This window comes from Anolis sagrei, chromosome 4 (assembly GCF_037176765.1).
Source record: "Anolis sagrei isolate rAnoSag1 chromosome 4, rAnoSag1.mat, whole genome shotgun sequence".
NCBI lineage: Eukaryota > Metazoa > Chordata > Lepidosauria > Squamata > Dactyloidae > Anolis > Anolis sagrei.
This window is the reverse complement of record NC_090024.1, coordinates 64,509,802-64,536,690: the sequence shown is the minus strand read 5'-3', so window position 1 is coordinate 64,536,690 and position 26,889 is coordinate 64,509,802. Positions and strand designations below refer to the sequence as shown.

Sequence of the window (26,889 nt, the reverse complement as noted above, 5' to 3'; positions counted from 1 at the left end):
GGTGCCCAGAACTGGACACAGTAGTGGTCTGACCAGTTCTGACCAGTTTGAGGGACTTTGACCTGGCCCTCTGTTTAAAAAGCATGACTTCTCTGGATCTAGATACTAGTCTCCTATTCACGCAGGCCAAAATCCCATTGACTTTTTTAGCCACTGCATCACATTGTTGACTCATGTTTAACTTATTGTCAATGAGGACTCCAAGATCTTTTTCAAACGTACTGCTGTCAAGCCAGGCATCCCCCATTCTGTATCTTTCCATTTTGATTTTTTTCTAAGTCTAGTATCTTGCATTTGTCCCTGTTGAATTTCATTTTGTTAGTTTTGGCTCATCTGTCTAATCCAGTGGTTCTCAACCTGGGGTTCCCAGATGTTTTTGGCCTTTAACTCCCAGAAATCCTAACAGCTGGTAAATTGGTTGGGATTTCTGAGAATTGTAGGCCAAAAACATCTGGGGACCCCAGGTTGAGAACCACTGGTCTAATCTGTTAAGATCATTTTGAATTCTGCTCTTGTCTTCTGGAGTATTGGCTATCCTTCCCAATTTGGTGTCATCTGCAAACTTGATGATCATGCCGTCTAACTCTTCATCTAAGTCAGGGGTCCTCAAACTATGGCCCAAGGACCGGATACGGCCCCCCAAGGTCATTTATCCGGCCCTCACTCAGTGTCAACCTTAGGCTGAAACGACTGGAAAGCACACGGCAACAACAACAACAATCCTATCTCATCAGCCAAAAGCAGGCCCACACTTCCTACTGAAATACTAATAAGTTTATATTTGTTATAATTGTTCTTCACTTTAATTATTATATTGTTTTTAAGTGTTTTTTTTTGCACTAAAAATAAGATCTGTGCAGTGTGAATAGGAATTCATTCATGCTTTTTTCAAATTATAATCCAGCCCTCCAACAGTTTGAGGGACTTTGACCTGGCCCTCTGTTTAAAAAGTTTGAGGACCCCTGATCTAAGTCATTGATAAAGATGTTGAATAGGACCGGGTCCAAGATGGAACCCTGCGGCACTCCGCTTGTCACTTCTTTCCAGGATGAAAAGGAAGCATTGGTGAACACCCTCTGGGTTCGTTCACTTAACCAATTACAGATTCACCTAACCATAGTTTTGCTTAGCCCACATTTGACTAGTTTGTTTGCCAGAAGGTCATGGGGAACCTTGTTGAAGGCCTTACTGAAATCCAGATATGCTACATCCATGGCATTCCTTGCATCTACCCAGCTTGTAGCTCTATTGGGGGAAAGGTGGTAGGGCAATGTGCATTGCTGCACGTTGCTGCCATTCCTCTCATCTGATAGAAACAGGGTGCCAGTCCCCACCATGTGATGGGTTAAGGAGGGAAGGCATGTGAGGCACCTTGTATGCCCTGCCATTCGCTGACAACTGCCAGCACAACAGAACAGCCCATGTGGGCCGTGTGAAGAAGTCACTATATCATAGAATCGTAGTCTTTGAAGAGACAACACAGGCCATCCAGTCCAACCCGCTGCTAGGCAGGAAAAGCACAGTGTCCATATGCATTTCTACACAATATGGCTAGAGATCATGCTTGTGATGTTGCCATGTTTGGGCATTGGGTGGTCCTCTGGATACTTTTATCCTGAAATTCCGATCTGCTCTAGCCAAGGGTGGGAAGCACTGGGAGATGCTGTCTCACAATGTCTGGAGAGACACAACACTACTATAAAACCCTGCTTGTCCTCCAAAATCTGTTATGCCTAATCTAAAATCCATTTGTTATTTCTTATTAAATAAACAAAGTTTGCATAAGTGCTCACTTACCAAGTTAGAATTCATTTGATGGCTCTACACTATTTATAACAATTAGATTTAGGCCTCTGTTCCCTTGAGAAGGGGGATGAAATCTCAGCAAGATCTAAAACAATCCAGTCTTACAATCAGCTGATGAGCAGCTGGGTCTCCCATTAAAAAGGTGGAGAATTAATAAAAGAAGGCTGATGAAAAGATGAAACGAAGAATGATGCTAACAAATGAGCAATTGGAAACAATTTGAAGATTTTAATATCACAAATGAAAAGGTGGAATGATGGGGGAAGGGGTTAGGGGGGTGCTTCTTTAGTTATTTTACACATCCTTGACAGGAAAGTGGTCAAATTCATACAATCCACCACTACAGACATTATACGTACAAAATCTTGGGATTTCTAAGAGGTTATATTAAGCTCAGAGCTGGCATGAATGTTTAATATTCATTAAAACAGTTTGGAAATTAAAATCTAGGTAAGAAATGGAGATTTGTTATTAATCTCAATTCCATCATGGTACTAAACTAAAACAATAAGTTGCTCATCTCAATATTTAGCCAGATTTGTTACCTCTAGCGAAAATCCTCACAATCACAATACAGCATTTTGAAATGCTCAATAGCTATAATTTTTGATCTGCCTGGGAACTTTGCTAATTCCTTCAACCTCCACCAAACAAGGGGGAATATCCAAAAGCAAAAGTCATTTCTCTTGTGTTCTATGATGACCAGGGGCGGCTCAACCCATTACGCAACGTAAGCATTTGCAGTATAGTTGATTTTGCCCAGGGGCGCTCTTGGGGGAAAATAGACCTTGACATATGTGAGTTGTAGTTACTGGGATGTATAGTTCACCTACAATCAAATAGCATTCTGAACTCCACCAATGATGGAATTGAACCAAATATGGCACACAGAACTCCCACAACGAACAGAAAATATATATCAGTGATTGGTTGGGGGGGGGGGGGCAAAATACTGTTTGCTTACCGTTGAAAATTACCTAGGGCCGCCTCTGATGATGATAGTGCAACAGGTTGCAGTTCGCGTTATGAAAATGTAGAACTATTTCCCCTCCAAAATCCATGTTGGTTTTTTTTTAAACTTCTAGTATCTAGAAGCCATTTATGTATTGCCTCCATCTGTGATGAGTCTACTCTGAAAAGCAATTTTAAAAAAAAACAGCTCCCTATGCCTAAATCATTCTTACATCATGCTATCATAACCAATTTCATGTTCTAATCCTCTATATTTAAGAGAGCAGGGCACTGTAGGGCACAACATCTTTATAGAGGAAAAAAATGACATCAACATGTTAGCAGCCACTTCTAGTTCAACTCTGGACAATAAACAACTCTAATCTTAAAAAGGCTGACACCACTTGGGAAAAAGCAAAAGCAATACTATTATATCACCTACCATAATATTGTGTGAAGCTGCATTGCAATAGCCAGCTTCTTAAGTGCACTCTTGGAAGGAAAACATAATTGGACTAACAAAACTTCCAGTAAAACAATTTAGTACATTACGTTATTATTTCTCTCTTAAAATTCTGATTTTTCTGTTCCTCTTAGCAGCAGAATGTGAGGGGCTAGGTTACCTGCCTTCCTCCTTTGAGGGGATCAGCTACTGATCATGAGCATAGTGGTGGGACTGATGCTCCTTTTCATGTCTCTTGTTAAATCTCTGGTATGGGACAAGTGTTATACTGTGGATAGTGGCTTTGGGAGTAGTATCAATTCACATTAATATGCTTTTTGTTGTGTCAGGAGCGAATTGAGAAACTGCAGGTCACTTCTGGTGTGAGAGAATTGGCCATCTGCAAGGAGATTGTCCAGGGGATGTTTTGATGTTTTATCATCCTTGTGGGAGGTTTCTCTCATGTGCTTGCATGGGGAGCTTGAGCTGACAGGGGGAGCTCATCCACACTCTCCCCGGATTCGAACTTCCGACCTATCTGTCTTCAGTCCTGCCGGCACAAGGGTTTAACTCATTGCGCCACCAAGGACTCCTGCTACTTGGGTGTTGTTTTGGCTAATCCAAATCTTTGGATTTCTCCAAATTTCACCATATGTTAAAATCCTCTTAAGCATATAAATGCTTAAGTTGTTGTATCTGTCGTTGTTGTTGTATACCTTCAAGTAGCTTCAACCTATGGTGAGACTCTAACACAAACCTATCATTTCTTGGCAAGATTTTGTTCAAAAGTGTTTCGCCATTGCCTTCTTCTGAGATTGACAGAATGTAACGAATGCCCAAGGTCACTCAATGGGTTTCATGACCAAGTTTAAACCAGGTCCCCAAATCTGTAGTCCAACACAGGGCTTAATTTCTAAATAATTAAGTGATCTTAAGTTTTGGGGTACTTTTGCAGTAACAGTACATAGATCAAGATTTAGGGTTCCATTTTGGACCCTAAATCTTGACTTCAATTATTTCCCTGAATGTTCTCAAATGCAAGCACTCTACCCAAGGTTAGATAACCATCTGGTGGTAATGCTTTGATTAGGTATTCCTGCCTGGCAGGGGATGAACTTAATGGCCGCTGTGGTCTCCCAACTCTACGTTTCATTGCAATAGAAACATGGGGATGGGAGAAGGAAAGGGAAAAATAAGTATTTCATCTTTCACCTGCTGTGGATGCTCATATGGATTTAATTTTTGATGACAGAGCAACCTGCACCAGGAGTCCAGTATTATTTGTGGACATGATTGTTCTTTGCTGTCTCTAAGCAAGGAAAACTTGCACTTGGGGGGCATGTAGATGAGTAACACCCAAGAATTATATTTGGTGCGGCAGCCTTTAAAAGGTCATGCACCCAGTTTGAAAACAAAAATGCGGCCAAGCAGAAGATCTGGCAACACAGCCACTGAACACTTTGGAAATGGGCCACGAACACTGACAGTGTGCTGACATACTTTTTAAAAAATCTCAAAGTTTTAATGTAACTACTATTACCGAAAAGCAGAAAATTTCCAACCCCTCCTAAATGTCCGCAAATACCCCCTTTTTCAAAAATAAAAAATTCTATGACTTTTCCAGCCATTGATTTCCCGATTTCTCCTTTTTTCCCTATTGCACTCTCCTGAAAAGTTCCTTATCCCGCTAAGCAGAGGTCCCCAAACTAAGGCCTGCGGGCCGGATGCTGCCCTCCAAGGTTATTTACCAGGCCCAACCCTAAACTTTACTGAAATGATTTGAGGACACACAACAACAATCCTAATTAACCTGATTATCTCATCACCCCAAAGCAGGCCCACACTTCCCACTGAAATACTGGTAAATTTACATGGGTTAAAATTGTTCTTCATTTTAAATATTGTACAGTAGAGTCTCGCTTATCCAACCTTCGCTCATCCAATGTTCTGTATTATCTAGCACAGTCTGCCTCCCGCCCGGATCCACAGCTGTTTCAATACATTGCGATGTTTTGGTGCTAAATACAATAATTACTACGTAACATTACCATGAATTGAACTGCTTTTTCTGTCTATTTGTTATAAAACATGATGTTTTGGTCCTTAATTTGTAAAATTATAACGCAATTTAATGTTTTATAGGGTTTTCCTTAATCCCTCCTTATTATCCAACATTTTCGCTTATCCAACGTTCTGCTGGCCCGTTTTGTTGGATCAGCGAGACTCTACTGTATTGTTCCTTCATGGGTTGTTGTTGGTTTTTTTTTTTTGCATTACAAATAAGGTATGTGCAGTGTCCATAGAAATTCATTCATGTTTTTTTCGAACTATAATTCAGCCCTCCAAAAGTCTGAGGGACCGTAAACCAGCCCTTGGCTTAAAAAGTTTGGGGACCCCTGTTCTAAAGCTTTTAAGGGCCTAAGGAGAAGAAGATTAAATTTCAATTACAGGATGAAGATTAGAAACTTAAAAACCAAATTCACAGGTTTTTTTAAAGAAACTTTGCATTTGGTGTCAACTATTTGAACTGGAAAAAACATGATACTAATGTATTGTCGAAGGCTGAAACTGTATTAATTTTTATTCAATGGATTTTAAGCTTAATGTTCTATGTGTTTAAGACACTGAATAACTACCATATGTGCCTGCGAAGGAGGGCTCTATTCAACACTTTTATGCTTATAAAAACATAGACATTCTGCCTCCATATATTTCTTTCAGTGATGGAAAACTGTCCATAATACACAACTTTTCTTTCAAGCAATGAGAAGAAGGAGAACCACATTCATCTGTTGGATTTTTAAAAGGTGAAAGGAAGTATTAGAATAAGGTTCACAAAGTAACTGTCTAAAGTATTTTCAAAATTAATTGGAGAAGTAACAGGTTGCACAACCTTTAATTCCTTCGCCTATCAAATGCTTTTCTCCCATGAAAAAATCTTTTCCAGATACTTCCGGTCTATCTTAATATAAAAATATAAAGAAAAGCAATTACTTTCCTTTGTACTCAATGGTCATTCACTATGGGGCGAAGAAATCTAATTTAGCAAAAAGAATAAGCTAAAACCATGTCAAAACTGTATACAAAGCAGATACCTGAGATAATTGACACTGTGGAATTAAAACAATTAAACCACTTTAATTGTCATGGTCCTATGTTATGGGATTTGGAATTTGGTGAGGTAAAAGTAATGGTTTTTCCCTGACATTAAATCCAGTCGTGTCCGACTCTAGGGGTTGATGCTCATCTCCATTTCTAAGCCAAAGAGCCGGCATTGCCCGTAGACACCTCCAAGGTCATGTGGCCAGCATGACTGCATGGAGCGGGTACCTTCCAGCAGGAGTGGTTCCTGTTGATCTACTCACATTTGCATGTTTTCGAACTGCTAGGTAGGCAGAAGCTGGGGCTGACAGTGGAAGCTCATGCCGCTCCCCACATTCGAACCTGCAACCTTTTGGTCAACAAGTTTTGCAGCTCAGTTGTATAACCCACTGCGTCACCAGGGACTCCATGGAATTTGGTGAAGAACCAGAACTCTTTATCAGGGAAGGATAAAACCTAGTAAAACTACACTACAACTCCCAAGAATCCTTAGCCATAGCAGTTAAAATGGTATCAAACTGTTTACTATCATCACTATTATTACCACCAGACTTCATTTTAAAGTGTGTATTATTCAGTTTCTTGAAAGATTATTTTGTTTTCTCCATCCCAAATGTATTTGCAATGGATACCAAAGAGCCTGCATTCAAAAATCTCATTTACTGACTGCTGTGAAAATTGAAGAATGAGGTGCATCCAGAAGAGTTTTCTCCCCCTCCCATGTTGTTTCTGGAAATGCAGGCACATAAAGTGTGCTACCACAAAATGTGTGTGTGTGTGTGTGTGTGTGCACACGCACACACACACACACACACACACACAGAGTGAATGACATTATAATGTTCATTTTCCTTGTGTTGCTATGTATGTCCTTGTTGCCTAGAGCAACATCCCATGCCATTTAGAAAGAGTGGCAGAAAATTGTCCCAGCTGGAAATTTGAGAGCACTAAAGCAAAAGAATGTTATAGTCAAGCATGACGCAAGGGGTATCATAAACACTAAGATCCAGTATTTCAGTAGATGCAGAGTTGTATAAAAGAATTCTCTACACGCTCCTCTGTTATGTCTGAGCTCTCCTTCTGCTGTTCTTACAAACACATTGTTACAATGTGAGGTTTGAATTAGAAATGCATGGATAATCCTTTTATTAAAAATATTTAGAGCAGTTATTCAGTTTTAAAATCTTTGACACAGTAAGATGATTTCCAGTGTTTCTCCTCTGTATACATTCTCTAAGGAGAACAGCAGAAAAGTCTGCCCAACTAGAGACCTCCCATGTTATAATTAAAGTGATAAGAGATGACTGAAGGTCTGAACTAAGTTGTCGTCGTCATCATTATTATAACTGCATTGTTATGATTTTCCTAAATAAGAATTAGTATCAAAGGATAGAACATTTCTGCACATTTTTTTAAAAAATTAAATGCCTAAGTGAAGCACCCCCACCCTTTCCCCCTCAGTTATTCAAGTAATAAAACTCATCTGTGTCCATGCTTTTGCCATATTTACACACCAAAGCTGAACTGACGTGTGAAACTTTCCTTTGCATGTCTACTACATACAGTAAACAAACTGGAACCCTTGGTAAGATTATTCCCATTTATTTAAATTGCCCTTTTCCATTTTGGCTAATTATTTCTTACCTTTCCAAACGTAGAGATATGTTCGGAAAGGTAAGAAGATACAGCCTACCTGTCCGAATGTATCTCTCCCATGAACTATCTCATAGATTAAAATAATCTGAGAAGGCCCTGCTCTTGATCCCACCTTCTTCGTAAGTGTGGTTGGTGGAGAAGAGAGACAGGGCCTTCTCAGTGGTGGCCCCTCCATTGTGGAACTCCCTCCTTAGTGATATCAGGGCAGCCCCCTCCCTTCAAGTGTTTAGAAAGAGAGTCAAAACCTGGGAGTAGGCGTTTGAAAAATAGAGCAGTGCAGGAATGTCAGTATGGAATATGTGCAATTTGACTACGAATTGGCCACGACTCCAGATGACGTGGTTCATTGAAATGCATTTTTTATTATCTTTATTGTGTTTTAATTTTTAACGTATGTTTTAACTGTTGTTGAATGTTTTAAGGCACTGTGGAGGTGCGATTATAAGTGCCTTATAAGTGCCTTTAGTCCCCTCGGGGTAGAGAAAGGTGGGGATATAAATAAGGTAAATAATAGTAATAATAATAATAATAATAATAATAATAATAATAATAATAATTCCCTATCTCGTATCTCGCAGACTGGAGAGATGTGGATGTTATTGAAGAAATTACTATAAATGTCATTAAATGCTGATCATCAACTTGTATAGTTTGCTGCTCATAAGCTTCGGAAAGATATAAAAGTCATACGGTATTGAAAATAAGGCTCCTGTTTCTATTTATAATGAAAGCTCACAAAAGCATCAAGTAAGTGATGGTACCATGTGGCACACAGCTGGCATCCAGATTCAGTTAAATGACTGGTCTAAGAGTTTGTTTCGAAGTACAAGCCCTCTTCTGTTCACAATGCTATGATTTCACACAGTGATTCGAAAGAAAAACCTTACACAGGAAGAGTCATTGTATCAGGGCTGGATCCAGAAGCAGAGCATGGTTTCTGATGTAACCTCTGCTTCCTAAAAAACATGTGCATTGCCTTCTTTTGGGTGACAACATTAGGAGAAAAATTATTACAGTGTTACGTGGAATAGATTTTCTAAACCATAGAATTGATACCCCTGTACCTGCCATGGCTCAATGTTATAAGATCCTGGGATTTGTAGTTCAGTGGAGCTCTGCTATGTTTTGGCAGAGAAGGCTAAATAACTTGAAAAATTACAACTCCTATTTTTTCATGTCAGGAGACTTGAAAAACTGCAAGTCGCTTTTGATGTGAGAGAATTGGCTGTCTGCAAGGACGTTGCCCAGGGGACACCTGGATGTTTTAACATCCTATGGGAGGCTTCTCTCATGTCCCTGCATGAGAAGCTGGAGCTGTCAGGTGGGAGCTCATCCTGCTTCCCGGATTTGAACCACTGAACTTTCGGTCAGCAATCCTGCCAGCACAAGGACTTAACCCACTGCGTCACTGGGGGCTTCTGACACCTCCCATGATTCTGCAGCATAGAGCTATGGCAGCTAAGGAATAGTCAATCTGCAATAATTCGAGTGTGTAGATGTGTCCAGAAATTAAAGGGTAAATTCAGATTAAACTTTTCTTCTTACACTCCCATTCTCCCACTTCTAAATCCATAATACCTTGAGAGTGCATGCATGCAACCACCACTTCTTTTAATTATAGAAAGAGTAGCGGCTTTTGCATTGCCCTCCTGCTGACCATTAGGTTTGCTTATGCCATCTTCCAAAAAATTAAGAGGGGAGCCATCAGCTGCTAAATGCAGCTGTTGCACACAAAATAAATCCCCCTTTCTCCCAGGTTACACAATTTCATTCATTTCTTGCTAAATTGTTTTATAACATTCATGTCAAATCACCCTGCAGCTGCTGCCCCATTCCTAATCCTCCCCGCACTTCGTCTCTTTTAACACGGCTACCCTTTTCAAAGCAGCTTGAACTCTGCCATTGCAGTGTTTATTTTCCCCCCTCTTTGCTAGCTCAAAGTTTTTAGGCCAGACAAAGACTACACCAACACGCACACTAGGCAGCTGCAAAAAAGAAAGAAAAGAAAAGAAAAGAAAAGAAAGAAAAAATGTAGCTGCTTTACTGAGGAAACAGAAGCGGTCTCCATACATTTTCAGTGCTTTTGTGGAATGCTGAGTAGGAGCTGCTCGCTACCACTTCTCATTGGCTAACACACTCAAAGACTGGATTATTGTCAACAATATCTTGCCTCCAGCATCTGCACAATCCTAACTGTACATGACAGGAAAGGGCCAGCTGAGCCAACATTGTGACAGCAGAAGCTGGGTCCTGATCCTTCCCAGCCTAAGGAATTACTTAAGACTTCCCTCATACTGGTCTAACTTAGTGATGGCAATAATGGATGGACTGGAGAACAACTGGTTTTGGTATAATTCAGCTGTTCCCTTGTCCAACTCCATCTCCACTTCTGCAGGGATTTCTCCCATCTATCAATTTCAGCCAGCAGAGCATTTCTCTTAGTGGCAGATACCTGAGAACAGCCGAAGAATGGCATTCATTTCTGCTGGCAAAAGAGGCTGGGGCATAATCCAAACCTGCTCCATCTACAGCATTTGTGAGTTAGGCTTTGACTGCCCATTCACAGCTGCTGGATCCAAATCCAGGATCACAGGCACAGAAGAATTTCTACAGTGGAGTTGCCCACATGCAATTCATATTTAGAGCACAGAAAATCCCCCTCAAAGGATTTAATTGAAACCCCATATGCTGAGCTTATTCGTTAACTCAGCCTTCCCATTTTGGATGCCTTTGAAACCTCACATTAATATTACTGTGTGTTCTCTGCTTCTTTTACCAATTCAAAGGCAATGCCTGTGGTCTAGAATGATGCTGTAACAAAGCGTTTAGTTTTCTTTCAAATGGAAATCAATAGGAACTTCTTGTGCCATTGATAATAATAACCCTATTTTTTGCTTTTTTCGCAAGGAAGCACTTGGAGCATGTAGGAATGGGAGCTCAAACACTAATACCTTATGTATTCCAAAATAAAATCCAAGCCTTTGGAGAATGATACTTATTTCTTACAAAACAGCTGTAAATAAATCGGCTCTGATGATTTCCCTCTGGTCAAGACATCTCAGCATCTATGCCGTGCCTTCACCAGTGAGAACTGCAGAATTGCCTGAGGGCCCTTCCACATGGCCAAATAACACAGAATATCAAGGCAGATAATCCACAATATCTGCTTTCAACTGTATAATCTGAGGGCCCTTCCACACTGCCATAGAATCCAGTTCAATGTGGATTTTATACAGTTGTGTGGAAGGGCCCTGAGTCCACACTGCCATATAATCCAGTTCAATGTGGTGTGGAAAGGGTGTGGAATGCGGTGTGGAAAGGGTCACGGCCTAATAGATAACAAGAATCCCTGCCTGTGATTGTGTGTGTGTGTGTGTGTGTGTGAGAGAGAGAGAGAGAGAGAGAGAGAGGGAGAGGGAAGATCTAATCAGATGAGGGCTTGTGCCCATTCACCTTCTCTTTTACGATGGAGCCCACCAGTTTCCATAACATGACACACTGCAACTTCCAGTGGGGCTCCATCTTAAAGGGGAAGGCGAACCGACCAATGCCACTGCAGCTTCCCATGTTGCCTTGGATCAACGAGGGGAAGCCAGGTGGCGGACATTTCTCCTCATGGGACTGAAACATCAGTGTGCTGGATGATGCAGAACATGGGGTGATGGGTTCCACACGCCCCTGGACAGGCACCACCAAAATTGCCATGATCCATAGAGATTCCAGTAGCACATGTGAAGAGGTCCAGAGAGAGAAAGACTGCGTGGACCATATGATTCCCAATATCAGAGCTTTTCAAACATTTCACGGTGGTGACACACCCTTTAAGACATGCATCATTTTACAGCACAGTAACGTTGTTATACTAGCAAACTGGAAGTTAAACCAGCCCTTAGAAAAGATAGAGACAAATACATAAAGAAAAGTATGGGTACACAATATAGCTCATGAAAACCATTCATTTAAAAAAATAGGCTTAATTATTTATTTCACATTTATTATAGTCAGTGGACGAATTGTCCTAGGTTTCAGAAGATTTGAGCCACTGTTGAGTCCCACACATTCAACCTCAAAAGGTGGATGCCATTTCCCCAAACATATCAGAAAAAAACTTAAGATGCTTCACTTCAGTTGCTAAAATATGACAGCTCAAAGAAAAAGGTGCTCCTGTTACGCCTTCATGCTTCTTTGCGCTGACAGTTGTCACAAGTGTGACATGTACACCCATGAAAAAAGCCTCTAATCCCACAAGGCTGAAGTTGTATCTGATGACAGTGACTGCCAACGGGATGTTTAGATTTGAAACTGAGAAATTAAAATGGATTTTCTTATAAACATTTTTACGAAACCCAGTAATTTCTTTCTCCGGATAATGCATCGTTGACCTCTGTTAGACCATAAGAAATGTTCATTTAGTTTTCTTTAGCTTTTTGTATACACATTTTTTAAGCTGCCAAATAAGATGGGGAAAATGTGCATTTTTCCGATGAAATACATTCAGATTATTCTTAAAGAAGTTAATTTGAAATTTCAACACATCCTCTGTCAAAGCATTTTAACTGCAGTGAAAATGAAGCATATGTAGAGCACTGACATGGATGGAAATGTGATCAGAACAATCTATGCCTATTTTCAGACTCAAAGCACTGACCCATCCGATTATTATTTGTGGTCCTACAATAACCGCCTTCTGGAGAAAGTATCACCTGTGTTCTTATATACCCCAGTAAGTCAAAATTTTGAAATTACAACTGAATAAGAAATTAATTATTTTTTTAACAGTTAAAAAAAATCCTCCTGTAAGGACAAGGACGTGCAACAGAGTCTTTCAAGATTGTATACAATATACAGAGCCAATGCTAGAGGAGCTGATTAATTTTCCACCAAGGAGCATGTGAAAGGCATCTTCTTCTAATCCCTCGAAGGCTACAAAATACTAACTTTCATCCTTGCCTAACACGATGATTTCACAACTTTGCATTACCACAATAATCCTGCAGGGAATAGCATCTTTCAATTACAGTGAGTTCCTTCCAGAAGCAGTTTATCTGATTTGCAGATTATCTATGCCCTAAAGTTGGGAACTGGCTGTTAAACAACAGTGAGAAGTCCAGCTGTTTTAAAGGTTATAGGAAATAGTTTAGCTTATGCTGAGCCATGGCTCAGGGCCACCTCCACATTGAAATTATGGCACTGGATCAACATGGCTGGTCTCACATGCAGTCACAGATCAACTAGTTTTCTTCCAAAGTGTTCTACAGATAGACCTCAGGGTGCATCCAGAATGCGTGGCCTGTCGGGCTTTTACTGGAGGTGTCCAAATAACACCTCCAGTAAAATCGAATTAATTCAGGACAAAGCAGATAAACCCATATAATCCAGTTCAATGTGTGGAAGGGGCCAAAAATAGGTAGCTTTTCCCAAGTTCTGATTCTATTGAATATTCAGTGTAGAACATTCAATAATTCACAATCTCTATTGTATTAATTTCCACAACAAGATCGGAGATATGGGCAAGCATTGTCATGTTAGAGATGCAGAAATGAAGCAACACAAGGAACAGAATGCTAAAGGCATGTTTCTCTCTGGGACGTGATAATGTCTGTGGAAATTGGTTGTATAAACAGATTCTATAAGGACACATTCCTTTGCTTGCTTTAAGCAAACATTGCCAATGAATACCAAGTGCTAAAGGCACTTTCAGAGAAAGAAACCGGCCAAAATGCCTCTGAGTATTCCTTGCCTTAGAAAACCCTATGAAATTCATGGGGTTGGCATATGTTGACAAGTGACTTCAAGACATATACATGTATGCATTCACACACATACACGCACAGTGGCTTTTTAAAAAAAACACTGCTTTTTACTCTGCACAGAAATCTCTTCACATCACTTTACAGCATCTTGCTTTATGAAACCTTATAAAGGCAGAACACACTTGAAAGGTTTTCTAAATCCAAGTTCACAACTGTTATATGGGAATTTCAACTTTCAGATTATGGCCAGATTACTGACACAATCAAATTGGAATAACACTTTTACACTTCATTGGCTCTCATAATTGGAAATGCAAAAAACAAAACAAAAACTTTTAAAGCTTTAGCAGCCTGGATCACTGCACTTTAATAACTAGCCAAAACAACAACAACAACAACAAAACCTTCGCCACTTTGGAGATTATTTAGGTCAGGCATGGGCAAACTTTCTAGCTTGGGGACCCGCATGGAGGGCCAGAGCAGAGTAGGCGGGTTGGGAGGGAGGGGGTTCTCCCCAAGCCCCTTCCTTGCCCTTTCCTTGCCCTTCCCCTTCTCTTTCGGAGGCAGAAAGGGAAGGAAAGACGGGAAACATTTGGATCCCAAAAGGGTTAGCCTTGCTCAGGATGAGATGGTGGACAGGAGAGAAAAACTGTATCCATTAGATCCCATATTAACCTATTCCTAATATATAATCCTAGAATCGTAGAGGTGGAAGAGACCCCCAAGGGCCATCCAGTCCAACCCACTGCCATGCACAATCAAAGCACTCCTGATAGACATCCTCTGTGGAAAAGCCTCCAAAGAAGGAGACTCCACCACACTCCTAGGCAGCCTATGCCACTTTCCAACAGCTCTTATTTTCAGGAAGTTCTTCCTAATCTTTTAGGTCGAATCTCTTTCCCTGCCATTTGAAACCATTGCTTCCTTGTGCCCTGGTCTCTAGAGCAGCAGAAAGTCAGTTTTACCCCTTCTCCTCAATGGGACACCTTTTTAAATCTTGAAACATGGTTCTCGTTTTCCCTCTCAACCATCCCCCCCCCCCGGAGGAAAGAAGGAAGGAAAAAAGAGAAGGGAGTGAGGAAGAAAAGGATGGAAGGAAGGAAGGGTGTAAAGGAATGGAGAGAGGGAGGGAGTCAAGAGAGAAGAAAGGAAAGACAAAGGGGAGGGAGGGGGGGAGGGAGGGAGGGAGGGAGGGAGGGAGGAAGGAGAAGGAAGGAAGGAAGGAAAGAGAAAGAGAGAGGGAAGGAGGGCGGAAAGAGGGAAGGACGAAAGGGTGAAAACGAAGGAGGGAGGGAGGGAAGGAAGGAGGAAAGAGAAAAGGAAGGAAAGATAGGATGGTAGGAGAGAGGAGGGCTGGAGAAAAGAGCCCAAGGGGCCGCATCTGGCCCCCGAGCCTGGGTTTGCCCATATCTATTTAGGTGATATCAGGATTTTCTTAACTCACTCTTAAAATCCCTTCTACAACAAATCTGCCTTACACCTATTTCAGCATTTCATAGATAACAGGATATTTTAATGTTGGCATGATTTTTTTTCTTGATAATTTGATATTGCTGTTGGAATGATTACTATAGTTTACTCTGGTAGCTGGGTTCTTATCCTACCGGAACTTATATAAATTGCTTTTGTTGTTTCTTGGATCCATATCTAGTGTCTCTGCCACCATTGCCGCATCTGCTTCCTGGTCATTTTGCTTTTGTGTGGACATATGTAGATCAGCCCCCTCCCTCCTGTCCTTCAGAAGGATGGTGAAGACCTGGATGAGGGACCAAGCCTTTGGGACAGTGCAATGAAGCAAAATGGTGTCCTGAGATGGTTTTTAAGCAACTGATTTTAAAGTGAATATAAGTGATTTCAGTGTTTGTTTATATTTCTGGTTTTATGTCCCGGCATTGAATGTTTGCCGTATATATGTTGTGCTCCACCCTGAGTCCCCTGCGGGGTGAGAAGGGCAAAATATAAATGTTTTAAATAAATAATAATAAATATTTACATTTTTCTACCACTGTAGACATAAAATTATTTAAATAACAAATAACCCATTTTTGTGCAATGTTCTTTACTTTTTTCCTTTTGTAAATGGAAAAAAGATGCAGCTAGCTTTTCAGAAATGATTATGTGTCTGCAGGGTTAATGTCAGGCTTCTCATACTTTCTGAGAATACACCCTATTTCTTTTTTTCCTTTTTTTTTCCTTTTTGCTTCCTTGAGTTGTAAACTCTTATTCTTGGCTTGACTTAATTTTTCCCATATGCTGCCGTCTTTTAATTTTAGTCATATAGCTAGAGGCAACAGATTCCAGTCCAAATACAGTTCAGTCCAGTGCTAATCCCAGCTAGAGTGGACCTAATGAAACAATGGGATTTATATAAGTGCCTGATTTACTATCAGACAGTGGATTATAAGGTTTACTTTAGTTGGGCTTATCAAATGAATTTCGGCACTTGACTTCTCTCTGTGCCTCTCTCTCTCCAAAACATTATTTCATTTTAATAAAACATTCTCTTTACTTAAGACAGTATTTAGCAATGCTTCAGGTATTGCTTTCTATTATTTGCTAACCTCTGTTAGAAATTTTGTAAATCTCGTAAGCTAAAGGTAAATGTTTCCCCTTGACATTAAGTCTAGTTGTGTCCAACTCTGGGGGATGGTGCAGATCTACATTCTAATCCAAAGAGCCGCCGTTGTGTGTAGACACCTCCAAGGTAATGTGGCCGGCATTACTGCATGAAGCATTGTTACCTTCCCACTGGAGTGGTACCTATGTGATCTACTCACATTTGCATGTTTTCGAACTGCTAGGTTGGCAGAAGCTGGGGCTAACAGCGGGAGCTCACCCTGCTCCTTGGATTTGAACTGCCAACCTTTCGGTCAGCAAGTCCAGCAGCTCAGTAGTTTAACCCACTGCGCCACCAGGGGCTCCTTGTAAATCAGGTATTAAACCATAAATGAGAACAATAAAATATGATGTTTTAGCTCTCATATTCCCTAATTGTTATTTTATAAGTTCTTGTCTTCATCATGTTGTGTTGTCATTGAACTTCGCCATTTTCATAACCGTTTGGTCTCTAGAGATTCTGTCTCCAAGTACAGAGAAATGTTTGGATGGGAATTACACTCCAAAACGATAACAGAACTGAAGCACCTCAGTTACAGAAGGCCTTCCCCTTGTCAGTTTGATCAGCATCTTTGTAAAAACACTGACATTTTTCATATTTTATTCATAATTATTTTAGATGCATTTTATCAATGATTAAATTTCTTTGCTCTCTGCTTTTATTCCTTTTTTCTGGGATATATCTAGAAATAGATGAGACCTGCTAAAATCAAGTGAGCATTTATGTCGCAAGTCCCATTGGTTTCTATGTCTTTGATGCAAGTGTGATTAAGGCCCTTCCACACAGTTGTATAAAATCCACATTGAACTGGATAATATAGTAGTGTGAACTCAGATAATCCAGTTCAAAGCAGATATTGTGGATTATCTGCCTTGATATTCTGGGCTGTGTGGAAGGGCCCTAAATTTGAATACAACCCATTGTCTTCATTAGCCTAATGAAGGACAGAAACTAAAACAAAAACTTAGAAATCTGAACTGTAAAACACCCTGTGAAATTTTTGGAAAGATAAATCCCTAATCTCAAGAAAGTTATGCTGCTACACTATACCTGAGTGTACAATGATGTGAGATTATGATTGCTGGTTAGTTTAGTTCAAGGCACGCAATCATCATCTTCCTTCCCATCATTTTTAATTTACTTATATAAATTATTAGAAAGACAACATAAAAGTGCACTGTTTGCATGGCCAAATGTGTAACATAAACATTTTATTCTCCACATACAAAATATTAGTTGAACATAAAAACAGGACTTCTTATGCTTGACAGCATCTCTGCAGAGTTTCGTGAGGAATTAACAGAGGCTTAGCCTCATGTGGCTCAATTAACATCTCTATTTTAAACCGTCCAGATTTATTCAGTCCTGCTTCAGCAGAGGAAAGCAACGTGCAGCTTTCCAGATGTTGTTGGACTGTAACTTCTAGCATTCCTAACCAAAATTGCCAAGGGTGAGAAATGCTAGAAATGCTGTAGACCACTCACACTGCATATTTATAGCAGTCCTACATCACTTTAACTCCATCCTATGGAATACCAGAACTTGTAGTTTGTTGTGGAATCAAAGCTTCTCTGATAGAGAAAGGCACATATCTCACGAAACCGGGAATCCCAGACACAAGCTTTTTCTTCGCTTCTCGTTGCCTCTGTGGTCTCCTCCTTCTCCTCCTCCTCCAGCATTAAAAACCACCAAGTCCCCACCAATCATTCTCCTCATTTCTAAGGGAGAAACATAGGTTCACCATGAAGTTGTTGTGGGGAAGCTAAGTTTCTCCATCACAAATAGGGGAGATGAACAGTGCAATTGGAGGTTTTTGCCCTCCATAAGAGAAGGTGACAATAGAGGCAACGCAGACCCTTCCACACAGGTGTATAAAATCCACATTGAACTGGATTATATGGCAGTGTGGATTCAGATAACCCAATTCCAAGAAGATATTGTGGATTATTTTCCTTGATATTTTGGGTTATATGGCTGTGTGGAAGGGCCCTGAGCGGAGGCAGGGAAACAGAAGCCAGTTACACACAGCCCTTTAACCTGTACCCAATCAGGTTTAAACCCATGCATCTTTTGGGGGGAGGGTGTCTAGATTCCCTTCTGGATCTTCAAGCACGACACCCAGATATAAAAGAACCCTTCCCCCCAAAGGGCAAAAAAGTAAAACTTACTTACTCAGCCACCATTAAAGTGCTGCTGGCCCTCCTTTCTGGAGCATAGAAATGGTGTGCTGGGAGAAAGGGAGGTCAAGGAGCTATTTTCCTCCCACCCCCACCCCCAGTGCATCATTTCTATACGCCAGGAGATACCCAGCAGCACTTTAATGGTGGTCGGGTAAGTAATTTTTACTTCTTTGCCCTTTTTAAGGAGTTTTGGGAGGAATGGGGCTGTCTTGGGTTTTCCGGACCTAAAACAGCTGTGTGGATTGGACCCGGAAGTGATGCGATGCGATTCCCGGGCCCAATCCACACAGGGCCCACAGCTGGAAAGAACTGGGTCTTCTGAAAGACCCAGGTCATTCCAGGTGTCAAATTACTTCAGGACAAAGCGCAGAAGGTTGCACATTTCCCATGCTGTGTGGATGCACCCTGAGGCTAATGCACTTTACTGCTTGCTCTGAGGGAATGCGCACTCTTGAAAACCCTGAGTGAGGTGCTAAAAACCTATCTATGGTCCGAAGCCTATTTAATTTTGGTACCTTACTACTGCCAGTTTGTGCAGGCCTGCTCTATGGTTTGAAGTCACCTTTTATCCACAGTTAGTAAAACACAATTCATGCAGATTCAGATATATGACAAATGGATGTTGGTTTTCAAAAAGAGAAAGAAACAATATAATTTACCATATTTTCCTTGTAGTTGCACTAGAGGTAGAGGCAGGAGTAAAAAAAAACCCATGGCAATAGATTTGACTAATTTTAAAAGTGATATTATAATTAATAGTTTAGCATTACATCTGATATTCAACGCCTATGACTGGTATGGCGTTGTTAGTAAATTTTAATTTAAAGGGATTTGGGTTGATTTTTCTTCTTTTTTGTACAAATTTGCCTTTACTAACAATCTGTTGTAGCCTGCAACTTACCTCTTTCAATCTGTCCAACTCATTTTGTAATGCCTGCTTGGATATTTCCACCTCAATTATTTGTTGACGAAGGACTTCATTTTCATCCTCTGCTTTCACACGCTTCTCCTCTACATTCTCCAGTTCATGGTGCAGCCTGACAGATACATCTTTGGCTACCTATTTTAAAGCATAAAACAAAATTATGTAAGCTACTATCAAAGCATAACATATAAATACACAGATTTAGATCTAAAGTCCTCTTTCAATTGCCAACTGGAATGTTTTTGCTCCTACAGAACTTGTCTACTGATAGAATGGAAGAAGCAATAGTGATGGGTCCATCTCCCCCTACAATCCTCAACATTTTTTGTAGAACTGTCACAGAGGATTGCAAGAATCTCCAAAACTGCACACCAAAACTTCAAACTGCAAAAGGAGGGAGGTAGCATCAAAGTCCTTGCCTCACGCTCCTTCCCACCAACAGGAGCATCCTTAGAATAGTGAATTCATTGAATGCACCCACCATTGGGCTTGGAGGGAACTACAGCTAACCTTTACCTTAGAGATTTATATGCATTGCTGAAAATACTGTGGCAAAGGGGGGAAATACACAGCACATAATTGTGTGGTCATTCCAAGACATGTCGCATCTAGTCCTGTTGACACACACCTTCGTTCCATCCCTTTTGGATTACTGTCATGACTTCTCCATGAGGCTACTTTTGAAAAGCATTCCAATACCTCGGGTAGTCCAAAAAGCTGCAGTTGGATGGTTAACGGACTGGTTACAGGGAGCGCACAACTCACTTTTTACAATAACTCACTGGCTGTTGGTTCATTTCCATGCATAATTTAAAGCACCAGGTATGACCTTTAAAGCCCTATATAAGTTAGATCTAGATGATCTGAAGGACATAGGAAGTTGATTATATCTCAAGATGTTCTGGAAAGGCCTTTCACTCTGTCCTAGCATCTTCACAGGTAAATCAGATGGGACACCAGAAAGGGGCCTTACTGATGGCTGCTCCTAGACTTTGGAATTCTCTTCCAAGAGTGGCCACACTGGCATCTTTCTTGCTATCTTTCCATAGGCGGATTTAGACATTTTTTGCAGGCCTTTGACTACTGACAGCTCAAGGGAAGCAGAATTGTGCTGTAATGTTTTATCTGAGTTTGTTGATATTTTGTTTTTAACTGCTACATTTTAACTAGTTTTAAGTTAATAGATTAGTTATATTTTTAATTTTTGCATGTTTCTTTTAATTCTTGTAAGCAACTTTGAGGAACACAAGGAAAAAGATGAGATGTAAATAAACATAATGATGGTGGTGGTGATGGTAGCAGCAGTAATAGCAGCAGCAGTAGCAACAGTAGTAAGTCTAATTTGATCTTGCGATTTGTTAATCCAAGATATGACAATAACATTTGATTTTCCAATAATCATATCATCTCATACACAGAAGGTATTATACTCGGTTTTTACAAAAAAACAAAACAAAACCTTTCTCTATTCTAAATTCTGCTATGCCATTTAAAGCTGATGGAATACTTTTCTTCTAGTTCCAGAATTCACACTTTAGCAGTCATTAACAAAGATCAGTATCTCAATATCTCCAAGATCAATATCGCTGACAAATCCAAACATTCTCCCCTCTAATTTCTGGGAATACTGCTAAATGAAGAACACATTCAGATACAGTCTGTAAACAAATTTTGCATATCCGTGTGAGCTGGAACAGCAAAGCAATTGCTTGGGTCCCATAACTAAGTTGAACCAGCCTATTAATGGGTTAATTTCACTTTCCTTCCTGAGAGCTACTAATCCCATGTATAATATGATCTTCCAAATGATATTTTGTTGTCACGTGGTTGGCAAAGTCAGCCTAAGCACGATAAATTATTCTAAGAATTTTGATGAGTCTTAGCCAATTTTTTTGTTCATGATCACATTTCAGCCTTTATGCTTAATTCTATAACACATGTTCTAGAAAATTTGCCCAGCTAAATATGCTAAACGGTTTGTGAAGGTATTTAAATGAATCTCTGAAAAAGGGATTCTTCTTCATTCATAAATAACAACCTTGTGTTTATATGTATGCAAGTTATGAATTAAAATTAAATAACAATATTAAATACATTAGTTTTGCCTACTCCAAAAGAATAAGGGTACTGCAACCCATCTACATTACAAGGTTGGAGTTGGTGGAGCACTATTTTATTACAAGGTCACTAATTAGGTTCTTGAGATTGCACAATAGTTACATTTTAGGATCCTGTGATATTAAAATACCACATAATTTAATTAATTACATTTTGTATATCTAATACTATTATCAGTATAATTTTTGTTATTATTATAATATTTTCCATTCATATAGAGATTTCTGATAAAAACAACAACAGAAACAGCAGAGCAGGGCAGCAAAGGATTTAAAGAACAGCACATGCACACATACACCTACTCTCTTCTCAATACACAGTGCCTACTAAGGAATGTTCAGTCTTGTTCTGTGGGTAACTTGTCCTCATTTCTGGGACAACAGAATTCCATTTTAACACAGTCATCCTCTGGCAATGTTCTTCCCAAATGCAGAAAGGGAAAAGGTCTACTTGAATGTTCCTTCATGGAAAAAGTTCCTTTCAAAGGGAAAGTTCACATTTTAGGAGATAGGTATTCGTCAGCGACACCTCTTTATAACATGTTAGACCTGTCGCAAAGTAGGCTCCTGCGGGAGCAAACCTTGCGAGCACGTCCCTGATGTCATGAGACTCCGCCTCTCGCCCCGCCCCTTTCTCCGCCCCTTTCTCAGTGCCAGCGTGGTTTTTCCTTTGCTAGGGCAGCATTGCCAGCGTACTCTCTCAGTTGGCAGAATTCAACTGAGAGAGAACGCTGGCAATGCTGCCCTAGCAAAGGAAAAACCAGTGGTTTTCTTCTCTAACACGGAGAAAGGGGCGGAGAAAGGGGCGGAGAGAGAGGCGCAGTCTCATGACGTCAAGGACATGCTCGCAAGGTTTGCTCCCGCAGGAGCCTACTTTGCGGTGGCTCTTAGCCTTCCAATGCAAGGAGTTCATCAGGGGAGAGAATATATGTCTTCTCTCATCAAATATGATTTCCTGTATTCTGAAGTGCTTCGGTCTCAGCTACTTACATTAGAAGATCCCTTAATGTTAGATACCTGAAAGTCATTCAGTTTTTCACAAGGCCTGTTGGTGCTCCATGCAGCAAAAGCTATGACTTCTACAATCATCAAGAGTTTCCCTGTAGTCTTACATGTCTCTTGTGCCACATTGCTGCTATGTTCATTCCGTACACACTTGAAACTTCAAATGTTTTACACGTTATTTTAGTAAGGTAAAGGTTAAGTCCAGTGGTGTCCCACTCTGGGGGTGGTGGTCTCATCTTCATTTCTAAGCTGAAGAGCCAGCATTGTTTGTAGACACCTCCAAGGTCATGTGGCCAGCATGACTGCATGGAGCACCGTTAACTTCCTGCTGGAGTAGTACCTATTGATCTACTCACATTTGAATGTTTTCAAACTGCTAGGTTGGCAGAAGCTGGGGCTGACAGCGGAAGCTCACGCCACTCCCCGGATTCGAACCTGCGACCTTTAACTCACTGCACCACCAGGGGCTCTCGACAGGTTATCTTAGAAGGTGCATAAATTGGGGCTCTGCCTTTGGCTTCTACATGTAGAATTTTGGAAAGCTGTCTAAGACTGCATTGCTGACAAGGAGAGTATTAGACACAAGTGCTCCTCTCACCTTTAGATCTTGTTCTAAACTTCTAATTAGCTCCCCATCAACTTGACCCGTCTGTGCAACTTTCAAGCTTTTCTGCTCGGCTTTCCTGAGACGATACTGCAAAATGCGGCAGTTCTTGTTTGCACGGTCTAGCTCTCGCCTTAGCTCCTGCAGTTGGTAAACATCTTCTTCAAGGTAGCTGTCACGCATCTCTTCCATTTCAGCTCGGAGTTCATCGAGCTCATCCTGTCAGAACAAAAAACAATGTCAGGCATCCAGTGATTTATCCTTCACTCTTTCCAAAATACAGAGGGAATCAGCCATTTCCACTCAATGCAGAGTTCACTGAAATACATTCTCTGGAATAATGTTATAAGCAATGTCAGCAGGTTGGTACCAATTATAACTTACATCTTAGGAAGTAATGAGAACAGCATCATTAATCAATTCTGTACAATGCACTGCTGTTGTGTCCTATTCAGTTTTCACATTAATCATAAACTGGACAGGATGGGGAGTATTAGCTTTTACAGACATCAGAATTCTTTATTTTCAGCAAGGAATTCATATTAGGTATACATAAGTATTATCTGACTTTTTTTGTAGCTGTGAATGCATATAACAATATAGTGAGTGCCTGTCCCTGTCTTTCAAACATCCAACTTCATACTTCAAGCCAAGGAATTTCTGTAGCACAAAACTTATACCCTTTAAGGTAACATATAACTGCTTCCAACAAATATATCAGTCTGAGCAGTGAGTTCACACAAAGTTGAAATTTTCTTTTATTACTATACCATTATATTTACTCCCTCACATACATTCCATCATTGCTATGCTACCAGAAATAAATCAGGTTAACTCTTCCTTGGAATTATTAACCTTTCTGATTCAAAACTGCACTAAATGTGTTTCCTGAGTCGGGGGCCTAAGCTTGCTATAAATTACTTTCTGAGTAGAATAAGACTAATCCATTCTACCAACTCTGTCATTCCCATTAATAGATTCAGTGCATACCTGAAACCTCCCAAGCTAAAACTTTTATATATAGGTCTTCAGCTTCACTGTGTAGGCCATTAACTTGCTAGATGGTGACTCCAGGGATTCCAACTACTCTATTATTAATTTAGTTCCACACTTCAAAAGAAAACTCAAGCTGGAAGGCAACAATAAGAGCACTTCTCCCAATATGCGTATAACAAAGGCATGTACATCTTCAGTTTTGCAGTTTATTATCCCTTCAGAAAAGGGACTGAAATATGAAACATTTGATTTTTTTTTCTACAGAACAACACAATCAAGATATTTAACATACCATTTTTAAAAAACTAATAATAGAAGATCTTATGGGTATGCCAATGCAATGGGAGTGGAATACAACATTATCATATGGATAGATCTGTGGTGAGTGTCTCTAGAAGGTCATTATTCTTCAGGCCCTTCCAGGACCATAGAAGCTGCCAGTCAAGCACCTCCAAAAACAGTCTGCTTTTAAGTTTGCAAAATGGGTTTTATTTTGTCTTTAGGATAAGGAAAAAAGAATTTCTAGAGAGACAACTCATCCTTTAGGGAGGCAGAAAAATAATGTTCCAGGGAAACTGAAAAGGTCCCAAATATAGACTTGGTAATCCCAGGGGTTCTTGTTGCTCATGTCAGTGTAGACATAAATAAACAAATATATAAACATTAAATCCAAATCACACATAAAAAACAAAGAAAACAATAACATATTTTCTATTTGGAAAATATAGCACCACTCACAACATGAAAACTGATCAGTTGAAACATCAGATGTGTAATTTTAAAAATGTTTTCTACCAAATGTATTGTTAAGTGTGCTATTGCACAGGGCATAGGGTTACAGCCTGTGTTAGATGGGGTTACACTCTCCCCCTGAAGGTGCAGGTTCGCAGCTTGGGAGTGATCCTGGATTCATTGCTGAGCCTGGAACCCCAGGTCTCAGCGGTGGCCGGAGAGCTTTTGCACAATTAAAACTTGTGCGCCAGTTGCACTCGTACCTTGGGAAGTCAGATCTGGCCACAGTGGTCCACACTCTTGTTACATCCCAAATAGATTACTGCAACGCACTCTACGTGGGGTTGCCTTTGAAGACTGTTTGGAAACTTCAATTAGTCCAGCGGGCGGCAGCCAGATTACTCACCGGAGTGTCATACAAGGATCATACTACCCCTCTGTTATGTCAGCTCCACTGGCTGCCAATCCAGTTCCGAGCACAATTCAAAGTGCTGGTTTTGACCTACAAAACCCTATACGGCTCTTGCCCAGCATATCTGTCCGAACCCATCTCCCTCTACATCCCGCCATGGAGTTTAAGATCTTCTGGGGAGGCCCTGCTCTCGGCCCCACCTCTATCACAAGTGAGGTTGGTGGGGACGAGGAGCAGGGCCTTCTCGGTGGTTGCCCCTCACCTGTGGAATTCACTCCCCAGGAAAATTAGGTCATCGACATCCCCCCTCTCTTTTAGAAGGAAATTAAAAACATGGATATGGGACCAGGCTTTTGGGTAATCTGGCAGATAGACAAAGGACAATGACGACTAGAATTGATAGGATTTGACAATGTGGAATGAATTTACGGACTCTGAGCTAGCGAACATTGAGCATTAGATTGGTTTTATTGATTATGATGTATAATTGATTGTTTTAATTGTTTATAATTGCTGTTTATATATGTTTTATCTTATTGTTTTGTTGGCATTGAATTGTGCCTTTTGTAAGCCGCCCTGAGTCCCCCACTTGGGGGTTGAGAAGGGCGGGGTAGAAATGCGTGAAATAAAATAAATAAATAAATAAATACTGCTGCAAACATTGTTTAACAACATTTAAAGAGAGAGGGTCCTTCCAGAAAATCCCATATCCTAGGACCTGTCTCAGTTTTACCTGAGGTATCCAAATGACACCTCAGGTAAAAATGAATTAATCCAGAGAAAACTGGGATTTCCCAGTTTGCTCCAGATTAGTAAAACACCTGGAAAGATCCGGACCTTAAACCATGGGCCCTGTGGGGATTGACTCCTGGGACTGCTTCCACAGATGAGCTGCTCCTGTTTCCAATGGGAAGGAGCATGTACCAGTAGACAGCCTTGTTCCCAATCTTGGTTTATCTTTGCCTACACTCACTGTAACCTTTCAGTGGCCTAGAAATAGCATCTCTATTCCCAGGAGACAGTTTCTGGGGTGACAACGTTGTGACTGGGCATGTGAACTTGGGAGAGAGATACGCACGTTGATATCTATGATACAGAAGAAACATATTCTTTCATGATATAAATAGTTTAGAATCTCTCTGCACCTACTCAGTTCAAAAAATATATCACTATCAATTTAATCTATCGGGTTTTCTCTTGGAACCCTCTAACAAACTTTCCAACGCTTGTGGACAGAGCATATACACTCTATGGCAGTGGTTCTCAACCTTCCTAACGCCACGACCCCTTCATACGCTTCCTCATATGGTGGTGACCCCCAACCATAAAATTAGACCCCAACCATAAAAATAACTGTCATTTTGCTTACTGTTATGAATCATAATATACATATCTGATATGCAGGGTGTATTTTCATACACTGGACCAAATTTGGCACAAATACCCAATACACCCAAATTTGAATACTGGTGGGATTGGGGGAGGGTATTGATTTTGTCCTGTGGGAGTTGTAGTTGCTGGGATTTATAGTTCACCTACAATCAAAGAGCATTCTGAACTCCACCAATGATGGAATTGAACCAAACTTGGC

At 40.5% G+C, this 26,889-nt stretch overlaps 1 protein-coding gene across 1 annotated transcript in view; it reads right to left on the bottom strand.

Annotated features, from left to right (window-relative positions):
- MTCL1 (microtubule crosslinking factor 1) overlaps positions 1 to 26,889 on the bottom strand; it is a 132,392-nt gene that overhangs the window by 88,051 nt on the left and 17,452 nt on the right. Inside the window, 2 exon segments of the mRNA XM_067467464.1 lie at positions 19,409 to 19,567; positions 23,153 to 23,377. Of these exon segments, the coding sequence (XP_067323565.1) occupies positions 19,409 to 19,567; positions 23,153 to 23,377 (384 nt within the window).